Source organism: Colias eurytheme, chromosome 9 (assembly GCF_061535395.1).
Source record: "Colias eurytheme isolate Ceu_HAF_F1 chromosome 9, ilColEury1 Martin Lab GWU primary, whole genome shotgun sequence".
In the NCBI taxonomy this organism is placed as follows: Eukaryota; Metazoa; Arthropoda; class Insecta; order Lepidoptera; family Pieridae; genus Colias; species Colias eurytheme.
In genome coordinates, this window is record NC_142988.1 from 2,344,655 (window position 1) to 2,362,850 (window position 18,196).

The 18,196-nt window shown below is 33.2% G+C and overlaps 1 protein-coding gene across 4 annotated transcripts in view; it reads left to right on the forward strand.

Moving 5' to 3' along the window:
• LOC149905637 (uncharacterized) overlaps positions 1-18,196 on the forward strand; it is a 349,280-nt gene that overhangs the window by 314,019 nt on the left and 17,065 nt on the right. For all 4 annotated transcript variants that reach the window (XM_090105232.1, XM_090105230.1, XM_090105233.1 and 1 more), the window contains exon 5: positions 14,228-14,318. In XM_090105232.1, the coding sequence (XP_089961358.1) occupies positions 14,228-14,318 (91 nt within the window). The remainder of the gene's footprint in view (positions 1-14,227; positions 14,319-18,196) is intronic.

Consider the following 18,196-nt stretch of genomic DNA (forward strand, 5'->3'; position numbering starts at 1 on the left):
TTTCAGTTTTCCAAGTAACCCGAACATAAAAGAAAAATGGATTGATGCAACGGGACATAAAGATTGATTGATTGACAGTTTCATTACTTTCTTTCGATGGCCTCTCTAGTACGTAGTACACGGTAACTCAATGGGCATATGTAAGAAAAAGCTAAAACACATTAGTTTACTTGTTAGAATATTAAAAGGTTTATAAATTTATTTTATCATTCCTCTGTCTATGGTAATTATCATTTTTCTGTCTTGAATCGATTTAGTAATCGATTACGATTCATTTATTTAATTACCTCTTAGACATAGATCTAGTTTGATCTGATTTCTTTCGATTTACTTCGATGGGATAGGACGATACTAGAATCGCCGCGCGAGTGGCGTCCTAATCGATTTAGCGTAAAATGAAATTACCATCACTAAAAAGCGCTCGTGACGTCATAACGCGTCAAGGTCAGTACAAAAAATATGACACGCTTGGTTTTCATACAGATCGCGGTACTTGCGTAGTCTATCTATGTCTGTGGTCGTGAGAGTCACATTATCAATGCGCTAAAACCAATTTGCAGTAGCATTCCTATCACAAACCACTCCATATCATTACGTGAACTCAACACTAAAACCTCTAAACATCATCCCAGCGATACTATATTAATCGCATAATCAAGACATGCAGGAATATTTACATAATGCCATCTTCCAACACATTTGATAGACAGCTAATGATAAATGGCACTCCGAGGACAATTTACATAAACGATGTCTAATGGCCCTCTGAGATGGAACTTGCCCGTAATCTAATCCAAGTTTATTGATGGTAACGTAATTACTATTATAAGAGCTTAAGCTTTCTTAAAGAGTTTAGTTTCAGGTCAGCCTTTGAAGGTTTTAATTATTGTGTTTTGCATAAAATAAGTTGCTTAGTCTGTAGTTCATATTATCTTCACGGGTCCTTTGAAATTATATAATTTCTTTTTGAAGTGAAACTTCTTTATCGGGGTTGGAAAAAAATTTAGTGTAACATTTTTTCGTTACGCGCCATCTTTTTCTTATCCCTACCACGCGTGATTCGACGGATTTCTGTAAAGTTGCATATTATAGTAAATTATTTTTTGAAAAATAAGGTCATAAAGAAGTTTCACTTTTTACGTGTGTACACTTGTACACGCACAAAATTTTTTTTTATTTAAACAGTGCTCTATTGAATGTGATACTAATTAGACATCTTCATATATAATGAGAAATAAAATAAACATTTTTATGTAAGTATAAGATTTAGCTTGAAGTGAGGCTTGGACAGAAAAAAATACATATCAAATCAATATGTAAAATGCAAGTAACATATGAATTTTAATTAAATTAAAATCATCGTTTCATTAAAAAGGTATTTTCTACCTTCTGTACGCACTAATTCAGCAGAATAAAACCCAGCTAAAACCTACAGGCCTAAAAGGGATTCGGAGCATGAAATGTGTGTTGGATGACGTTTATGTGACTCCATTGTTCTAAATTCTCTAATACTAGCATTCCACGCTCCCGCTTTGTAGAAAGCATAAAAGATTATTAACTAAAATCTCCCTCAAGAACTACTCTATGTGTTAAAAAAACCTCATCAAAATCCGTTGCGAAGTTATAAAGTATAAGTAGTATATATAAGTATAAGTATATAAAGATTTAAGCATACATAGGGACTGACGGACAGCAATAGCGAGTTTGTTTTATACTATGTAGTAATTAATAGTAATACATATTGTAATTGCTTATGTAAAATATGTTTAACTTAAATTTCAAGAGATTACTCGCTTATATAGAATTATGTATGAATTATGTTCGCGTTAAACCAAACCTAAGAAAATACTAAATAATATTATTATTTCAAAATAGACGATAATAATTAAAAAATGTGAATCCTTAAATTGTCAATATATTAATAATTCATTAAACATTCATTTAAATACTGTAATTCCATTCATTTTCTAAATTTTCTATAAATAACAGATAAATGAACTCATAAAGGACATTTTATAACATTTCCCCTTAATTTCTGCGATATAAAGCCTGACGTTTCACTAATGAAACATTTCGTCAAACAATCTTTAAGTAAAGCACCTGAAGCCGAGATGAAAGTAAATGCGCTTAGACGGAGAGTCAAAGAAAATTATACAGTTCAGAAATATTATTGTAACGTAAGCTTCTGTTAATTAATTGTTTTTAAACTTTATTAAAGCTATACAATAATTATACATCTATTTACTAATATCTACATAAAATCGTTATAAATATACATAGTAAGGAGACTAAATATGCACAATAATAATATATTATGTACACAACAATATCAACAGCTATTAATTTTAAACCATTAAAATTAATAGCTGTTGATACTAATGAACATAATATGTATAAAATATAAATAATAATCGTACATTTCACAATCATCTCTCACACTCAGTAGGCGACACGTCGCGCTCATTACGTCAAAATCTTCTAGAAGTTTTCAGCAATATGGCGCCTTTATTTTAATTCCCGCCAAATAACTCCTGCTTTAGCTATAAAACATATTAGCAAACGTACGTGTGACTCGGGTTAATGAGAGGAAATCTTGTTACGTGAACGCGGAATTTAAAGGCACAGCTTAAATAAACGCTTTGTTAAAACAGCGTCTATTATGTCACAGAGTATATTTATGTCTTGGCTGTATAGCTATGCGACCTTTGCCTCGCTAAAAATGGCGGGTGTCGGTGCAAAACAGTTAAACGTTGGCGCCAATTATTGTTAATTATGCAGTTGAGTGAAAGTTCTTTAATGACTCTAAGAAGGTATTTAAATAGCTTTGTAATTATTTGTTTGAATCCTTTTTAGTTAAGAGTCGAGTTCCTATTTTCCAATTTAAAAATTGAGCTAAAGTCGTTTAAAATGTTATAAACTTTATAACCTATACAAGAATTGAAACATAAAACGTTACTTATTGAATTTCTTCGAATTATTTCATATTACTGAGTCAGTACATTACACGTCAGAAAGTGTAAAAAATATTTCAAAAAGAAAGTAGGTGCTTCAATAAGGTTACCTATCTTAATCTCGAATTTTAATATTCCGAATATCATAATCCAGAAAACGTTTGGACATTTTTTCATAACCCCGAATTTTAAAATTTCGAAGTTTTGTTTGCCATATAATCGCAACTCCGAATTTCATTTGCCCATTTCTTTATTTGTACGACGTTTTACAATCCAGACGAATGAATTCCAGACATACGAAATCTAAATGCACAAAATCCAGATGACCGTAATCCATATGCACGAAAGCCAGATTTTTAAAACACAAATTTTTGAAATACAGTTAATTGATATCCAGACAAACAATGTCCAGATTTTTGAAATTCCAATAAACGATATCCAGCAAAACGTAATCCTTCCAGGGGGTCGCAGCACGAACCTAATCTAACCTTCTGAATAGATTTTAACACTTTAACCTTTCTGTAATGGGCAAGTAAAACAATAGCGAGTCGGTTCTGGCACTCGCCGGCCGCTGCCGCGGCACGCTCGCTTCGCTCGCTCGGCTCGTGCATGGGGGGTCACAGTTCAAACCTAACCTAACCTACTGAGTCGAATTTGACACTTAAACCTTTCTGTAATGGGCAAGTAAAACAATAGCGAGTCGGTTCTGGCACTAGCCGGCCGCTGCCGCAGCACGCTCGCTTCGCTCGCTCGGCTCGTGCATGGGGGGTCACAGTTCAAACCTAACCTAACCTACTGAGTCGAATTTGATACTTAAACCTTTCTGTAATAGGCAAGTAAAACAATAGCGAGTCAGTTCTAGCGTGGGGGTCGTAGTTCAAACCTAACCTACTGAGTCGACTTTGACACTAAAACCGGTCTGTAATGGACAAGTAAAACAATAAATTTACTTACTGACAATGTTCATTTTCAGTCGATAGTAATAGTATCATCACGATTGTATGGAAATCAAATAAAAAGATAATGAAAATCTGGCAATAGTTTATCTGTTATACGATTATATGGGAACCAAATAAAAAGATTATGAAAATTTGGCAATAGTTTATTTGGAAAATGGTACGATGGGAAACAAAAAAAAGTATTCTGAGAATCTGGTATATTGAGATCTGGATTATGAGAATACGGGAAACAAAAAAATACTTTTTAAAAATCTGGTTTTGGTGCATCTGGAAATTGATTCATCTGGGAAATTAAAAAAGGAATTTTAAAAATTTGTCATTCATTACATCTGTTTTTTAAAAGTTCTAACAACCGTTTTCGGGGTTTTAAGATTCGGGTAATAGAAATTCGAGTTTTTAATAGGTTACCCTTCAATAAATATGTGTATTCCCAAGAAATGGTCCCAATCAACGTAACCTTAGCGAGTGTTCGTCCTGCGATAAATTAGCCGCAATATTATAGAAGGGTGGCTATTTGCGAGGCCTTGGTCGTTACAGGGGGTTATTAGAGCACTAATCGTGGCGATTTCGGGTATCCGAAGTGGACGTTAGTCACCGATATTGGAGCGATAGAGAACAGATGTGGGTAATGGACAGGTACAGCTTTTCACGACGACTGTACTTTATGGATTGGAGATTGTCTGTTTCAGTGAGTGTTGAAGGATGGAAATATTATGTGAGATACTGACCAGAATTTATTTATTTATGACACTTCATTGTACATATAAAAGGAATCCATACTAATATTATAAATGCGAAAGTAACTCTGTCTGTCTGTTACTCAATCATGCCTAAACTACTGAACCAATTTGCATGAAATTTGGTATGGAGATATTTTGATACCCGAGAAAGGACATATGCTACCTTTTATTGCGAAATATGTACCACGTGCGAAGCCGGGGCGGACCTCTAGTTTAAAATAAATGAATACATAAAATTGGAAAGTGTACTGCAATAGGCGGCCTTATTGCTTAAATGCAATTTGAAGATTCAGAATGTAAATTATTATAGGTATTATATTATTCGACTGCCAAAATTTTACGTAAATTAGCTTTAATTTGGCTCCTTGAACCTTAATTACAAACTAAAATCGTCAACGTGTAAATAACTCCAGAAATAAACATAATGACATTTACCTATATTATTCAGAAAAGCAAAGAGCAAACAAGATTTAGTGTAGAATAAAATTAATTTACTATTGCAACTTATATGTAATCAAATTAAGAATAGTGTAAAAAACACTCGTAATACTCAAACAATATGAAACAAAAGAAAGTATAATTCGCGTATTTCCTACATTTTAGCATTCAACGTCCTTGCATAATGCAGGATACATTTTTAAAGAGCAGGAGCAAAACAATAGTGAAACAGATTTAAATATACTCAGGAGAAAGCAAGCCAGGACAAAAGGAAAAAGGTATTGTTGCAGTCCCGGGAAAGTGGGTTAGTTGTTATTTAGTAAATGATTGCACATTAGCTGTATCTTTGTTTCATAAATTTTTAATGTAGGGAGGGGTTTATTCAATAGTGAATAAGTAGGTTAAAATCATAACATGATAATGAATAGGTAATGGTTATTGGGACGTAATGGACTAGACAAATGGTCAGTCAAGACAGACAAGTTAAAAAATCTATTTGGAGTGGAGTTTCTTTGTGGTGAACTAGATTCAATGCTCCAAAAGGCATTAACAAAGTATTTGAAATGTTTAAATACTATATTAGTTTAGTAATACCTAGTAGTTTAATTTTATATTTAACAACATTTTCTTAACCTTAATCTTGCGTTTTCATTTAACGAAAAGGTGTTATAACCGGCCATGTTGAGCTCTCACCCAGTAGGGTTAAAAGGAAAGTGAGAAGAAAATTGAAGTGGGTGTAAAAACGGTAGGTCAAGTTATACTGGTCGTTTCTGTGAGCGATAATTCTAGTTGAAAACTTTCAATGAAGTAATAATGGCAAAGCTGCGATTAAATTCCTGAAAGTTTATTTAAAATATCAAAAGTAATATCATAAAGAGGAAAAATTTGCGTTGTTGTATGTATGTTTGTAATGATTGCTTAACTACGCAACGGATTTTGATGTGGTTTGTTTTAACAGATAGAGTGGTTCTCAAGGAAGGTTTTGAGTATATAATTTATTAGGTTTTAGATAAAGCGGGCGAAGCCGCGGGCGGAAAGCTAGTAACCTATAACATATTTTTTATTTCAAGTAAATCCAAGGTAGCATTCTACACACTTAGGTTAAAAGTTTTATTAAAATTAGCTATAAAAGACATCCTGCTATTCCATTTTCTAAAGTTTAGTTTTAAAATTTTTCAAAATTATCTAAGAGGATATTGACCGTTATATTAAGGATCGAATCCACTACCCACTTGAGGGTAAGATCGATTCACACTTGACGCTGTCGAGTCAGCATCAAAAGTAGGCCTCAAGAACAGCTTTAAGTCATGGAAGGCTTTATTTGATAGGTAGGTAATTATTTTAATAAAAAAAATGGATTTTTCTTCTTTGATAAAGTTATGATACTTAATAATTTATAGAAGCTGTACATGAGAAATAAAACTTTTAATTATAACCTACATTTATCATTAAACTGTTATCGCAATAAAACCGTGAAAACTCATCTGTTATACACAAATAGACACACATTCCCTGGACGAAATTTGAAAATTTTAACGATTAAATTGATTAGGTATAATACTTATACAAACGTATTTAGCGCTTATAAAAATATTATAATTATTATGATTCTTCTCATACATAATATTATTATCATTACATAGCAGTACCTACTTCACGAAAACCTTCTGATTTTTTGTATCAGCCCTACGGCCTGCCTAATATGGAAAAAAAATGAAATGAAAAACAAAACTATATGTAACTCACAAACAAAATGTTACAATAATAATCGCTTACACTTACACCACACCTCAGCTCACAGCTGCGAATGGTCTTACTAAAAGCGGAAAATGGCTTACATTGTTCTATTGTAGAAAACTCCTTCGCCATTCCGCCTTTTTAATATTAGTTTCTAACACACGCCTTTATGAACATTTCTTTGATACTTTAAAGTAATGAAAACGTGTGGTTCTATGAATGAAGTGGAGTTTTGTGGAACTTTCGTTTTGTGTTTAATTCTCTTTATTGGTGCGATGAAGTTTTAAGTGATAGTTTGAGAGCGTTTTTATATACGTAAAGTTTTCAGCTACATTTTTAAGTGTGTGATTTAAGAAAGATATCAAATAATGCCAAATTTTTTATTAGTTTTTTAGAAATGTATAGGGTAAATTAAAAGTTTTTATTTTGTTGTTTATTCTACCTATTGTCATTATTTATAGTGATTAATAATATTAATAATCTACGATAATTCGATTTAATTATCTACGATAATTAATATTTGCTACAAATTTATAATTCGTACATGTTCTGACCATACACATAACCTAAAAAATAGCACTATGGCCGTGTAGAAAATTCCTGTACATGTTTATAAAATATTAATACATTATTAGCGAAGTGGGTCAAAACGGAACGCACCTGTGGTCGCAAAGAGGGTGTGGATGTTCGTATGTTAAGAGCAAAACAACCTGTGTAATGTATGATGTTTTGATTAATATACAATACAGTATCCTTTATTTTTATTTATTATATATTTACTTTAATTAGAGCAGTGGTAGCTCAGTGTTGAGACCTCGAACTTCGAATCGATAAGCCCGGGGTTCGAGACCAGGCGGGCAAGCAGGAAATAAATAGATTTTTCAATTTATCTGCGCATATTGTAACATCACCTGTTCGAACGGTGAAGGAAAACATCGTGAGGAAACCAACATGTCGAAGAATCAAAAGTTCGTCGACATGTGACATCACAACCAGCCAACCCGTACTTGGCCAGCGTGGTGGAATATGGCCTGTACCCTCATAGGGCACGTATATGGGATGATGATGATGATCCTTTATATACACATGGAAAACAATATAGAAGAAAAGAAGAGCGAAACATATCATGTAATATGTAATTCTACAAAAGTTTGTACACCACAAGAGTGAATGTAAAAAAGTTGGATGAACATTGATTGATGCCTTTCACTTTTTATAATTTTTTCTCGTAAAATAGTACTATTTCAATTTAAAACTATCCTCTCTTATTCTTTAGAGAATTATTACTATTTCGCAATTTAATAAAAAAGGCAAGATCTTCAATAACAACATAACAATATTCTGGAATAGAAACAGAAAGGTAGGTAATTTAATTTTCCTTTTTAAGACACTATACGCTTCTGAAACGAACTAGGCAGGCTTAACTATTTCATCCACACAGTTTCCGCATTGCATATATGAACTTTCCAACCTGTAACACTTTATAGGTTAGTTTAGAAGCGACACCCAATTACGGAGCCTGTGGAGGTCACGCTGGGGGTCACGGGATTATAACTGGCACTCGCACGCACGCTCATGATTTTTTTATAAGTATTTCATTTACTGATTAGAATGCGGTAATGAGATTTATTGTTAGAGTGTTTGAGAAAGGCTGTGTAAGAATTTGGAAAAATATAATATTTGGGAGAACTATAGAGCTTGTGTGTTGGTACCGTAGCTGTAGTAATAGATTTTCACCCGCACAGATCATGTCAATCAATTTGAGTTTCGGTTCTTCTGTTTTATATTAATCATCATCTTAATATACTATTATAAAGGCGAAAGTTTGTAAGGATGTATGGATGTATGGATGTTTGTTACTCTTTCACGTAAAAACTACTGAACCGATTACAATGAAATTTAGCACACATATAGAGGGTAACTTGAATTAACACATAGGATAGGTTTTATCCCGAAAATCCCACGGGAACGGGAACTATGCGGAATTTCCTTTGAAAACGCGGGCGAAGCCGCGGGCGGAAATCTAGTCTATTATTAAATATCAATATCAACGTTAGTTCTAATAGGATACATCATTTTCAAAATAACTTTAATTATAATTTAACCTCAAAAGCAAAATTATCATGTCTTTCTCATATACAAAGACGTTTCAACCTAACCCTAACAAATAAAAGATTAAGATCAACACTATATTGCGCAATCATACGTCCTGATTCATTGCCGTCAATACCTCAAATGACTCACCAGTCACCATAAACGTCAAGAACAGGAGGGTAGTCGTACATTTTTCAGCTGTCAAAGGGCAGTCATTACTTAATCATTAGTCACCTTTGAATCATTGCGTGGGGTTGAATTGCCGTGTTTCGCCAATACTTGCATGCTTCACGCATATTTTTATGAGAGTAAAATATATCTATATTAATGTGACGTTTGTTTGCTGTTTATTTGATATTTAAATTATACGTATGAAACAAGCAAGTATATCACTTAAAACCACAGACATGTATATTTAAGTAGACAACGCAAGTACCGCGATCTGTATGAAAACCAAGCGTGTCATATTTTTTGTACTGACCTTGACGCGTTATGACGTCACGAGCGCTTTTTAGTGATGTTAATTTCATTTTACGCTAAATCGATTAGGCCGCCACTCGCGCGGCGATTCTAGTATCGTCCTATCCCATCGAAGTAAATCGAAAGAAATCAGATCAAACTAGATCTATGTCTAAGAGGTAGTCAAATAAATGAATCGTAATCGATTACTAAATCGATTCAAGACAGAAAAATGATAATTACCATAGACAGAGGGATGATAAAATAAAGTTATAAACCTTTTAATATTCTAACAAGTACACTAATGTGTTTTAGCTTTTTCTTACATATGCCCATTGAGTTACCATGTACTACGTACTAGAGAGGCCATCGAAAGAAAGTAATGAAACTGTCAATCAATCAATCTTTATGTTCCGTTGCATCGATCCATTTTCCTTTTATGTTCGGGTTACTTGGAAAACTGAAAAAACAAACATAGTCTAAGCAATAAGGAGTTTTTTTAAAAAACTCCCAAGATGACACTTTAACTAATGGCGTCCATGTCATAATATTTATTTTTAGTACCTTTGTATTAAAATACTTAAAAGTTCTAGGTCAAGTCGTATTAAATGACAAAAAAAATCTATGCCTTTTTTTTTCTGAAAAATTGCTCCTACAAATTATCATTTTTCTGTTCGATTATAAAATCGATTAGAATCGAGAACTGTTGCATCAAATGAACATCACTAACCACAAAATTGGACAGAAAAATGAGAACAGAAAAATGAGAAGACGCTATTCATTGCTTGTTATCATACGACGCGATCTTTACCGTGCCAAGTAAAAGCCGCAATGTATTCCGAATCATTTCGTATGATTTGGTATCCGTGTTTGTCACGATCGTTTTCCACAGATATTCTTTATTTGATTTTAAAATAAATAGTGCATATTCTGATTAGAAAATTACTTACCGGTGGAAGGAAACATCTCTGCTAACTCGGCCACTCACAGCTGTGGAGTTTCTACAGTTTATAACGGCGCAATTCGGCATTTTACTTTATTCAGCTTCACGTCTTTCCTTGGCGAACTGCAAGCGCGGACTGAGTGTAGGCCAGCGTCAAGTAAGTTTCAATAACATAGTTTGGACACGGGAAGTACATACACTCGCTTAGTCTATCTTGATACATGTCCGTGCTTAAAACCATAATGAATTGACTATCGCTATTATATCTCTAATAGGTGTACGTACTTTCAGACGGTTAAGAATTTTTCTAATCTGTCACGTGAGTTTGGTATGAATAGATATATGGATAAACTTATTTTCTTGATACGAACCTTACATTTGTATGATTTTGCAAGAGAGTCATCAAAATTATGTACATTTTTTGAATAGTATTCACAATAAATTAAAAAAAATCTATAGCATGATCTATAAAACAAATCAACCACACTCACAGACAATAATGCAATATAGCAAAAAGTAATTTTAAAATTGAAACACGCTAGTAATAAATTATCGGGTTGTATAGACGGGTCGCAACCGATCCACGTGTTTAAGGTAATCGCTTCCCATGTGTGGCCTAAGTTAGGTACGAGCGAGATATGTGAGAGATCAATTTATACTTAAATTAATTTTTAGTGATTATTTTATGACTAGATAGATTTTTTAAATTAACATTTATTTGCCAATACACCAATGTATCGCCAAAGCACAGTATAACATAATACTTAATAGTAACTAAGCCTAAGCTTAAAGTTCGTTCTTAGAAGTTAATTATTTAAATTAATTAATGTGCATAAGTAAAGGCAAAAGATACAAAAATTTTACATGAAATAAAACTCTTTTCTGAATAAAATTTTCATCGACCATCGACATCGAATTTCACCATAATATATTGTTAAATTATTATAATTTATTAAACAAATATAATTTATTTTCCCATGAAAACTTTACAGCCTCGCATTTTAAACATACACCAATTACAGATCCACACACAAACAAAAACATAATTCATCATTGAATTATTTGCGTCGTAAAATTAATTCGAGCTCACACATCGGGCTGATTTAATTAGGGTTTACAGGTTTTAATAGGCAAGATTTACGAGAGAGCTCATCTGGCCAGGGGCCCGCGTAATTTGTGACAGAAGGGATACAGACTATACACTGTACGCTGTGGGTTGCCATGCAAATACTACCCACAGACTATCTAAACAATGTGAATGGGCTACACGTTTGAAATAAATTTCGTGTTCGTTCGTGGAAACGTAGTGCAACACGTTAGGGCTTGAATAAATAAAGTTTTAATTCAAAATGTCATTTAGGTGCATTTTAATAATTATGTATAGGGTATTTCATGTTATTCTCCAATTTTTTCGTTAGTTTTTACCGTATACATGGAATTTTACAGTATCGATATTGCTTATAAATAATAAATAAATAAATAAACTTTTTATTTATTTTTTATTTAAAATTAGCGCCCTTTTCCACACGTCGTGATAAAAAAATTGCCGCTAAAACACCTTTACCTTGCATCCCACCGTATCTTACACTTTAAGATTACATTATGAAAACAGCGGCCGTCCCACCACTAGATTACCAATGACGCGGCAAATCCCCAAAAACATTGCAATCCACCCTCACAATGAAACCAGTCTCGGTCGATAAACTATCGTGACTGGCAGCAGTAAAAACATTGCCTGTACGAAAAAAATTGTTCAACGAAAAAAACATTAAATTATTCGTAATAAGCCCGCGGACGCCAAAACTTCGGTGATCGACCCGCGTAATAACAAATTTGTTTTCTAGATTTTACGCATGGGAAATACGCGAATGCAAAGTGAAAATTATGTACGAGCCCATGGATTGTATTGTTTCATTAAAAATTTTATGGCGGTCTTTGATTCTATAGACTTTTTCTATCATCATTACTTTTATTTTATTTTTTTTTTTTAATCATCCTTGGCCACCACGGCAACGTTACCATGTAGCTTAGCCATGTAGATATTTCTTAGGTAAGCATGAAAATATAATCTTTCAACACAAACATTGGCACATAACAAAAAAATCGTAATCACAAAAACATTCTAATTTCAAATGGCCCGCTTTTAAAAAATATACCTACGCAAGCTGTCAGAATTCAAAAAAGGTTTTCAACAATGAGGATCGTTGGGAGTTACAGAAAACGGAAAACGACGTCAGAATGTTACAGCTGAGGAATTCCATTCGGGTTTATTGGAAAAGTTAATTCATTCGATGCGTCTCGAGACTCAGCCCGGTGAATTATGATTTTGCATCTGTGAACGTTGGCGAGTGATTTCCATTGATTTTTTTGACAGGGAAAGGAATTATGTTCGCGTTTCTGAACGTTGACGATTTACGGCAGTATTGGTAGAAATACAATTTCATTTATTTATTTGTTAGTTATAAAAAGAAATCAACAATAATAATACGCTATATAAACTCTATGGCCCACCACGAATTCCCTAACTCAACTGAATTTTTATAAAACGAATACGAGTTTGAAAATATGATAATATAAGTTCAAAAAATACCTAATGTTATTTTCGCAAAGTAATTACATGAAACATGAATCTCGCTTAGTACTTCCAAAACAATTTCTTACAGTGTTCCTCGTTTGTCTCTTCGTTCCAAAAATAATTAAAGTTAGATAACGCAAAGGTTTAAGGAATAAGATTTTAGAAGAACGAGGATTTAAGTCAATAAAAAATTACAATTTCCACACAACAAATCTGTTTTACGTAATCTAAAAATAATGATATTATTTATTTTAAATTAAAGGTTTGTACAAGATAGAAATTATGCACAAGTACCACAGATAAAAAATATACTGCCATAAAAACTTTAATGCCCTCATTCTCGGAGCAATTATCCGAGGCCTCATTATTCCAAAAAAAAAAAAATTCCCGCCTTTTTTCAATTGACATTTTCAAACTTCAACATTAAGGCCCTATTATAATATATTCTGTGATTAAGGTACATAACTTATTTGCACTACGTGTTTGTATACTGTGTCTTTTAAAATACTATATGCAAATACAAGATTATAGCGCGACTTTGCTCCACGACCGAAATGAAGTACGATTTAGAAGATTGGCCTTCTTTGTTTTGTTCCCGAGCTTATTACGGTTATCACTCTGGATTACGAAGTTATTATGAAAGCGTTGAATAAAATTACTTCGTTGACTTAAGAAGATGCTCATTAAGAGTGACTGCTTTAAACTGTGTTTGTGAAACGTTTAATTTGAGGTAAGAAATGTCGCGGGATAAGCGTGCTGAAACTTATAAAACAATCAAAATCTTGAAATCTATTTGTTTTTGTTAGCAATATTTTGTTAGTCTATGTATTTAAAATTCCTCTCTTACTTGCCCAGTTATTTCATACAAAGTTGGTGCTACCAACAATAATGCAGAAAGTAAAAAGGTACCAACCCGTAATGTAAAACTAAACGATTCTTCAGTAGCAATAGCAAGTATTATCATCCCATTATGTATTTAAACGTCCTTATAACATTGAATTGAAGAAACAAGTTGTTGTTTAAAACATAAATACGTTGAATTGTTCTGATGCTTCAGTCTTTATAAAACATAAATCTATAATCTCGATCTAATTCTGCTAGAAGAGATCGCTCTTTTAACAATAACACCTATACTCAAACTCAAACTCAAAACTCAAACATTTATTTATTCAATTAGACTTATTTTAGAAGGAAATTCGAATCGTCATTAAATATTTTTAACATTTACCTTATAATATGCTGTGTGTTGTGTTAAGTTGTTGTGTCCGTTGTATTGTTTTCTTTTGATGCAAATAAAATGTTTTAATTCATTCATTTATTCATTGTTACAGAATGGAAGAAACGGTACGCACGCTGCTTCAACACAAGAATCGAGTGGAAACTTTGAAGCAAGAGAAAGCGTCTTTATCTTCAGCGCTGGAGGTGAGTTTCATATTTATTTGTTTATTTTATATGATGACAATATTGGCAGTATCTTGGTTGCGTCGCCTCGGTGCAATACGTGATTGACGTTATCAAATAACTGCTGTATGAACTATAAAATTCTATTGAATAGAATCAATAAAATCACAGTAAAAAGACAAAAAAATATTTTTATGAAACTATAATGATGCGATGTGTATTATATCCTTAAACTTGCACTAAAAATGAGTAATATGTCGATTTCCAGTTCTAACACACAATAGTAATAAAAAGAAACACTAAAAACCTAAAATAAATTATTACAATATTCATAATAAATAAGTATTTCTTTGAACTCAAAACATGTCAAAACGATACGAGCAAGACAAATTCGGGCAGTCGTTTAACGGCATTAAAGAGCATTTATCGCATAGAGGGGACAGGCGATTATTTTTGGATTATATCTGCCACTGCAGATAGGAATTAATTTGCGAAAGTACCACATAACCAGTGTCACTTGATCCCCCAAAATAGATAGCTTCCTTTAAAACTATAGTCGTTTTAGGAAATAAAGGAGGGTGGAGAGGTCTATTAGTTTGGTCGGTCTATACTGTTCCCTAACATGATGTCTTAAAGCAGTATTATTTCCAGTGTGGAAAAAAGACAGCGCTATATAAGCTGTCTAGCGCCATCACTTTCCCACATTCATGATATAATAGTGGCCCCCTGGACGTTCTTTGAAGGATTATTAATGGCGGAGTGTGTTTGAGAGGGGATAATGTTTTTGCGTAATTAGTGGCTGGTTCTTATGAGTGTGGTCTGTTTGGTTTGTGAGCCTGATTGAGTGGTAGGACAAATGTGTGGACAAACAGATAGATTTGTTTGGTCGTGTTATGTTTGTTACATGTTTTAGTTGGGAAAATATAAGGACAACAGAACACATGAATGAACTTTTTGTGTTTTTACCTTCTAAGCCAGCGTATTTATATAACTTGTTTATCTACAACATAACAGATTGCTGCCAACTTGGTAAGACACAAAGCCGAAACTTCTTATGGATTTTTCATCAAAAAATAATTTTATACCAAAAATGAACAATGCTCAACCTCACAACATAAGACGTCTGGAGTATTCTGATAAAATTGTATGAAAAGTTTCATGCGAATTTCAATATTCCTTCAACAATGATAATAATATATCAGTTACAAAAGACGTCGCCCAGGAGACTGACAATGGAAAATATTTAGAATATATTAAAGAGGGGCACACAATAGACGGCTGTAAGGCAGGTGGGGAAACGGAAAAATCAAAATTGATAGGAATGACGGGGGAATGACCAGATAGCGGTGAATTGTGAATTTTACTGAAATTCAAATATTGTACTGATAGCAGGATAAATGTTGAAATGGCAGAATTGAAATAATAACGGGCTACATACAAAACATTCCACTCATTTTTGGTGTACAAATTTTGAATTTTAACCATCTCGCTCTCTCAGTGGTTACCACTGATGTCAGATTAAAACGCTGTTATATGTTCAAACTTTTGGTAACGATAATAACTATAAAAGAAAATAGAATTTCAAATACGTTTCAAACACCTTCATACGAGATGATGTTCATACGAGATGCCTATAAGGTGAATACTTTGCAATAATTTTTGCAAATAACAATTTGCTTTTATCTAAAATGAAGCCGCATTTAATTTAAATGATACCCACGATAGAGTAATTGAGATATATTGTCCTCTGGACATCATTAAAGACCCTCCGCATCAAAAGGCAAACGCAGTGAGCATACAAAGTTTTCGAATAACGTATTCAAACATGCATATTGAAGGGGAGCAGACAAAACAGTCCAGTTTAATGAAATATTTCGGATATTTGTTTATGATTCCTGTTTCCCAATGCCTGTTTCACCAGATTCAAAAGACCCCTCAAAATGTCTATCGCACTTGTAAAAAGATAGCAACGGCGTGTCAACTTAAAGTGGGTGAATGCTCGTAACAGAATCTTCCTTGAATTTTTTAATTTGATGGCTTAGAATATTTTGTGAACAATTTGCGAGTTAATATTTCGTCGGGCACTTGAATATTTCGAAGTTTCAATCTGATATTTCTGAGCGTTCCGCTAAAATGAATTTCTTTTTTGACGTTTTCCTTATCACGTTACGTCTTGTTTGATTTTACTCAGTTTAATGGAAGACTTTGAAGTATTACAATTTAGAAAGGTAATTCACTTTTATAAGGACATAATGAAATATTATCAATTTTACTGTGCCCTTAAAAACAATATTTTGCATATCCCCGATAAATTGGTAAAATCTACAGCAGATGTAACATTCAAATAGATACTTCATCACGTACCAAAAATCTTACACTTCAACTAAAACCAAAATAATTACCACTTCCAAAGCTTTCACAATAGCGTTACTCCAATGACAATCACAAGCCTCAGCTTCTAAAACAGGCAAGATAAGAGGCACTCTAGTACTGAAAAACCCAACCCCTAAAAGGTACCATCACTGCCCTTTAACACAAAACGTGGTTCCCGGAACTGTAGTTCAGTCTACAAATCGTTACTGACACACACACACACGTATTGATATAGACACGGTAAAATTATGAATGTGTTACAGGGTAAAAGCGGTAGCGGAATTTCCCATTATAATGATAGTATAGCAGGTATATTGCGAGCAAATGTCTATATTAGTTACCTAATATAAGACTTTAAAAATATTGAAACATCGAAATAGATTTATTTACTTTCCCTAGGAAAAGAAAAACATATACCTACCTAGTGCGATCAGTCAAGATTTATATCGGTCGATCGATCAGTTAAGATATTCTAAACCATCAAAACGCTGAATATTTTCTCTTGCGGCACATGCACTCACACAGACGAGCCATAACAGCGATGTAAGGACATTAAAATGGCGGAAAGCGGTAAATCGGCTATGCACAATGACTGGGGTTTCCCGGTTTAAAAGCGCCCCCTCGCGCCTCTAAACAATAATTCAACTTTACCCTTCCGAAGTGCAAGGGCGCAGTGCCGGGATAGGGATGCGCTTCTATCGATATGTATGGATTAGCTGTGATTTAATATTGTAACATAATATCATTTAGGCTGATATAACTCTTGTAAAAATAATTACGTATGAAATTACGATTTGAAGAATACCTACGTATAAACAGACAGTTGCTGAAAATTTCGTAGTAGTGTACATTTCATGGTAAATATTTCACTATTCGTCGTTGAAGCAAAAATAATTAGATACTGTTGTGGGTCTAGTGATCAAGGTATGGTAAATTTGGTTATATCTGACAAATATTTCAAAAATTTTATCAATGAAAAAGGAATAATTTTTCGGTGGACATGTAGATACGGTATAGTGACTCAATTAAAAATACTTCAATTTACAGTTTAATTTTTTCACAATTAACCAAGCATTAATTAATTATTCAATCAATTATCGATACTTAACAGCACAGCACTAGCAACGGTCAGCACTAGGGTGCATCGTTTCAGCCCCCGGCTTTGCCCCGATCTCAAATACACGCGCACTAATTGTGTTTGACGTTTGTACGGTTATGTTATTTACAAACAGTTTTAGAAAAATTGAACGATATAAAATCAATACGTTTGTAAGATAATATTTTCCGTTGTACAATGTGATGATTCCAATAAAATATACCTAGTTAAATATTTAAAATTGCCTGCGCACTTAAAGGATACATAGGATGATTATTTACTTTAATGCGCCTTCAACGGTTTTTTTTCTTGCAGTGTGTACACAAATCTTTATGAGTTCATAATTTTTAAAAGTATCTAGGTTACGAGCAATACCAAAAAACTTTACAAATACATTCCTATACAAAGTTGTTTGATTTTCCTCCACAAA